General features: G+C 37.3%; 1 protein-coding gene across 1 annotated transcript in view; it reads right to left on the bottom strand.

The window, feature by feature from the left end:
* DNAJC24 (DnaJ heat shock protein family (Hsp40) member C24) overlaps nucleotides 1-6,092 on the bottom strand; it is a 37,595-nt gene that overhangs the window by 2,441 nt on the left and 29,062 nt on the right. Inside the window, exon 3 of the mRNA XM_009635582.2 lies at nucleotides 243-311. Coding sequence (XP_009633877.1) covers nucleotides 243-311 — 69 coding nt within the window. The remainder of the gene's footprint in view (nucleotides 1-242; nucleotides 312-6,092) is intronic.

The following is a 6,092-nucleotide window of genomic DNA, read 5'->3' as shown; positions in this document are numbered from 1 at the left end:
AGTGGTACTGCAAGCGGCGGCGGGGCAGAGGGGAGATGAAGGAGGAATGCAAAGTAAGTATCACAGGAAATTAAGTTCCAATTCAGGTAATCACAGAGAACATAACAGCTAAATCCAAGGGACATCCAAAAAAAAAGTAGAACTTACAATACGACAACATAATGACATAAGAGGCAGAAAAAATAGAAAACGTTTGCAGTAATAATGAAAGGCAGCGGGAACAAGTAGTAAGGCACTCGTACCTTCATTCCAGGACATCTCCTCAAGACAAATTTGTGCGTGTAGTGGCCATTCTTTTGTCAGATTATCTTCTGTAAAGAAAACATGATAGATATTCAACCCTGGTAACATACAGGTCCTTATTTCTTTCTGATAAATCAGTAGTTTTGGATACCCAGCAGTCAATCTGGTCCCTACTAGAGGGCCATACCTACACCACGTTACCAGTTAAAAATGCAGTTCTCTAAAATTTTAGTTTCCATATCTCTGCATAAGATGGAAAATGTCCTACTGTAGCCAGGAGAATTAAACTGTGAAGATGCATTATAGAAATTAAGACACTACTGAAATCAGTACCTTTGCGCATCCCAAACAACTATGTGACATTAAGGGCAAACTTTTGTTTTGATATAAATACCTTCTAAAAGCCTGGCTGTAAATTCCACAAGCTGAAAGTGTAAGTGTCTGCCTAACTGTACTTTTCACAAACTCACAGAATGGTTGAGGTCAGAAGGGACCTCTCAAGATCACCTAATCCAACCCTCCAGCACAAGCAGGGTCAGCTAGAGCAGGCTGCCCAGGACCATGTCCAGTGAGATTTTAAATATCTCCACCGATGGTGACTGCACAACCTCTCTTCGCCAACCCATTCTCCTTCAGAAAGGAGAAGCCAAGTAACTTCCCCCCCCAATAAGCACCAAGTAAATGCTAGGGTTGCATGGGAGACCACCACCAAGATTCCCGTGATTTGATCCCCTAGATTCTTCCAACGGTGAGCACCACCTGAAAAGCGTACAATACAACTGAAATTATCAAATGCAAACACTGCAATACAAAATACAAATTGTTTTTTGAAATTTATCAGGACATTCATATTTGATGCACAAAGTTCACACAAAGTTCTTTAACTTGACAATATGTTGTCAAGATTTTGTCAACAGTTACAAGTGAAGCCATAAAAGGCAATATAAAAAAAAGGAAAAAAAAAGGACAAAACCCCCTTACAACTTACTACATGAAACCTCCCAGCTGTTGCCTGACACCTGGCCGCTCCAACTCCCCAAATGCTCTATTTTAAAGAACGAGAAATGCCTGAAAAGCTGATCTTCAGGACATGTACAGAAATGCCTTAGATCTGGCAAGACTCAGGAGCTTAGCGCTGATTTAAGGTTTAAATTGGCTTGTTACTGAGAAAGTAGGTGTTCCTTCTCTTGGATCAGTGAGTTTTTTTAAAAAAGTTTTATAGTTTAATAACATCAAGCTTTCTAGAGCATACAGTGCTGTCTGCGGCTTTCTATGAAAAGTTAGCAGTGAAAGATTTTCTTATTCCAGAACTACTTATTCAGCACTTGCTGAAGAAGTCAGAGGCCCAGATTATTTTATGTTATTTCAATTCCCAAGAGATTGCCCTACGCAATCATTAGAATACGGGATATTCTAAATGGTTCCCAGCTGCTTCTATATAACTGCTTTTTGCTCTGGATGGAGAAGTAGAAATGAGAGACTTCGCAGCTACCTCCTCCAGTAATACCCCAGGAAAACTGCGCATCTCCAGCCTTCAGCTGATCAGATAAGGGAATGTTTCCTTCTTTATCACCAAACACCATCATCTACTTGCAGCCACCTTACTCTTCAAAATTCGCTATCAGTTTGAGCGGTGAAGGTGTGACTCAGAACAGACAGACAGACATCAATATGCTATGAGTTGGTTTCACACATGAACTATGTAAAGCAAGGTATTCACAAGTAAGATTCCTAACTTACAACAAAGTAGTGTGAGTTGCTGCAAGGAACATCAAGGCTGCTATGGAAGTATAATCCTAGCAATAGCTAATCACAGCTTTCTCTATAGTTAATCATCTAAGTTAACTTTAAAATCTAACCAATCTGTTTTGTTGGGTTTTGGTTGGGGTTTTTTTTTCCCTTTTCATACCTCTATCAGTTTTAAAAGTATAGTATCATAGGCAGAAGTATTAATGTAATATACCAGTAGTGAAATGAACCCCTTGCATTTTAACTAACCTTATGTAAAATTGGGGGGGGAAAAAAAAAAAAAGAAGAGTTAATACTTACATTTTGGAGTTTTAAATTGGACATTTAAGGCTAGTTTAAAAAAACCAACCAAACAAACAAAAAAATGAACCAAGTATTAAGTCCCAGTCTTTATTTTGCAACTAAATGACTATTCTGGTTTTAACAGAAAGGTACATTATAGGTCCTTGAGAATAAGCCTCATCTAAATTAGTTTTAGTGAAGGAGATTAAAACAAATCAGACACGTAGCAAATAATGACAGAATTAATGGAGCCTCTTTGACATTACCTTTGCTGAACACCTATTCTGTAATGTAAAGGTCAGAATTAAAAGAAAATTAACCTACTCACACCTAATACTTTACTGCTGTCTAAGAAAGGGAAAAAAAATCAGCAAGAGTGTAAAGATGAAAGAAAACTGGAAGAGACACCTATCACACAGTCATTCTCACTGCTGTGCATGCTCTTGATTGCACAAACAAGGGCTTAATGTTTTAGTTATACAAAGTAACAACATATTTCTTAACATCTGATCGGACTATTAGCTAACTGCATGGAATGTCCAAAATAAAATAAAAGGTCACATGGTCTTAACTCCTGCCAAGTAACTCTAACATTACCTGGAGTTAGTCTGGTACAGCCTTCTACCTACAAAACATGAGAATGGCAACAGTGAACATCCTGAGAACACCCACAAACCAGTCAGAGGCCTTGTGTGAAGTAAAGATTCTTCCTCCTCTTTCTTGAGGGGGGAAAAAAAACAGAGATCAGAATGAAGTCTACCTACCTACCTACCTTCAGGTTCTTCTCTCCACTGTGGTGGAAGACGACAAAACTGTGAGAAAGTGTGAAAAAGGCAAGTGCTTCCTATTTCACCTGTTTGGTGTTGTGGTGTTTTGGTGGGGTTTCTTTGTTTTTTAATACTTGAAAGAAAAATTCACAAAGGAAAATGGTCTCTTGGGTTGTAGAAAGAACAAATTTTCCTAAGCTTCATTTATAGGTAGCAAAAATTTGAGTTAAAAAGAAACCAGGCTTTCCTATCTGTAATTCACAAAGCAGGATTTCACTCAAAAAGTTTTATAGGAGGTCTGGCTCATGTCTTGCTGTTAGAAAAGACAAAAAGGGCAGATGGACCATATACCACCACAAAGAGAACTGGCGAGACACAAATTCATGAGGTTACCATACTTCCTGAAATAAAGTTACTCGCAAAGTAATGGAGAGGGCGGCCAAGGAAAAGTCTACCCTCTCTTCTATTCCAAACATCATACAACATGAAGCCCAGGAAACAGAATTTCAACCTAGGTTTTCTAATTTGTTACTGCAATTGTAATTTTAAAAATAAAATAATAATTAAAATCAACATGCAAAATTAATTACTCATGCAATTCCCAGCCTGAACAGAGATCATTATTCCTAGTCTGATGCTAAAGTCTGAAAGAGTCTTACTGGTTAAATCACAAAAGATTAAATTTTCAATTCGTACTCTTGACTTGAGTAAGTCTCCAAACTTATCACATAATCCAGTAGCTGCTCTTGCCAGTCAGTTTTATGTCCTACATTTATTTGCTTACCTGGTTCAAGCAGGAGAAACTTACTTTCCAGAGTTGAACAAAGCTTTTTTATTTTCTAGTTCTACTACTAAATACACTACCCAATCTAATATACCTTAAGCAGTGGAATCTGATTCAGCCACTTATTTAAAAAGAGAGAGACAGCCCAGTACGAGTTTGGGGAGCTTACAAACAGAACCACAAACCCAATGGTTTTCCCAGTGTGTGTTAGTGACTCTAATACTTCTTGTGCTTCTTCTTATTTCATCTACATCATTATTATTACAGCCATGACTCCCGTTAGTGGCTCTCTGAAGTAAACTGGTGTCTGATTTCACTCCCTTGCTGGAGAAGGTTATTTAAGACTGGTATTGTTACCAGTACCAAGTTCTGTGGTAGGCTTACTTACGTGTGACGCCTGCTCAAGCTGTAGAACTGTATACCGAGCGGTACTTTATGAAACACATTCCTAAACACATAGGGATAACTGTGAAGACCTGATCATCTACCATAACTTGAAAAACAAATTTTAATTCACAAGTAGTACAGCCTGCCTGGCTTTGCCATCTACTGGATTTGTCTGACAACAAGAGGTGAAAGGATTCTGCAGCTCCATTGTCTCAACTACAGGATCTAAGAAAACACTGGCAGGCTCATCAGAGAGGTTTATGAGCCTGCAATTCAAAGAGATTAAAAGGAAAAATCTACTGAGATTCTTTCAGGCTACAGAACAACATTAAATAACTATTAGCAGCTTGGTTCAGTAAAGCTTTACTAGAGCCCTTGCTGGGTCATTCAGAAATTGTAAAAGAGGAAAGGTATTTAAGTTTCACTTGGGGATACAATAAATATTTCTTGGCTATTTAAGGCTGAGTTGCAAGGGTTGCGAGCAGTAAATGGAAATTTAACCCTTTTAACAGTTTATGGTAATAGTAAAAATAGTCATAAGACTTTAAAGATTTTTCTAGGTCTTTATCAGTCATATATTCTTAGGATTTTTTTTTTTTAAAACCAAACACGTAATTAAAAAAGTTCAAGATAAGCATTGTCAATCCAATACTGTTCATAGTATGTACTAAGTAACAAAATCAGCACAGTACTCAAAACCTGGATAGTTTCAGAAGTTAAGTTTTTCTAATAGGCTACTTATTTTTTAAAACAATTACTTAAGTTTTACTCTCTTACATTAATTTAAAATAACTGTTCTTGCTTTAATTTGAAATTATAAAAAAGTCATACGTAAAGAATTTTCATAAGAAAATATGTTTGTTAAAAAAAAAAAAACCAAACAAAAAACTGCTTCACTTGTAGCCGGCGCAGATTAGAATTCATCCCAAAGAGCTGTGGTAAAAGGCTTGTGTTCCAGCACAACTGTAAAATCCGTGGCTAGAGAAGAAACAAACGCTTCTGTCACTTAAAGAGAACCTGCCACACTGAAAAGCCTAAGTTAACGGCCATGTTAACAGCCATGTTGAAAGCTTTATTTTGGCCTAACAGTATTTTTTTCAAGAAGGAATTTTCTTAACAAGGAACAACTAAAATACACTGTGTTAGTTTTTTTTTTTCCTTTCTTATAACAAGGTAGTCACGGTGTTCTATTGCCATTTCTGTTAGCTATTAAAAGCATTTTTGTATGCTTTTGTGTTGCTTCTCCTGCTTGTTCTCATAGTGGATTTGTAAGGTTATTCTTCTGGCATCCTATTTACCAAATTACGTATGATCTCTTGATGTCTAATGCAGAATCATCACTTTGTCACTGCAGCAGCAGGGTCACTTTCCCATTCGTCCAGTGTTCCATCTCCAAAACAGTCTTTTCAGTTTACTGTACTAAGAGAGGAATGGGGAAGGACCGCAGGGAGAAGGAGCTACCTTCTATTTGGTTTTTCATTTTCCTAATTTATGACCATACCTGTATAGGACTCCCTTTCCAAACCTGCAGTAGAAACTTCAGCAAGAGCAAGGGCCCATCCTCAAAGATTTTTCAGGTTTTAGAGATTGGTATTATCAGTGGATGCTGAATTCGTGACCAGATATTTTTAAATGAGCTATTTTGACTAAGAGAAGATTTTTGTTGTGTCTCACTGCCTAAAGGGAAGGTACAGAGAGGATGGAACCAGCATCATTCTCAGAAACAAATGGCACAGGCTGGAACACTGGCAATTCCAGTTAGGACCTGTAATTCCTTAGGTCTAAGAAATGAAGCAAGAACGAAAGGAAAATTATGCTGGAATATGTCTTCATGTATGAAAATTGCATCTGTAATATTTTTCTAAAAATGTAATTGAAAA

The sequence above is a fragment of the Egretta garzetta genome, unplaced genomic scaffold (genome assembly GCF_000687185.1).
Source record: "Egretta garzetta isolate BGI_Z169 unplaced genomic scaffold, ASM68718v1 scaffold523, whole genome shotgun sequence".
Lineage (NCBI taxonomy): Eukaryota > Metazoa > Chordata > Aves > Pelecaniformes > Ardeidae > Egretta > Egretta garzetta.
This window is presented reverse-complemented; position numbering and strand designations above follow the sequence as displayed.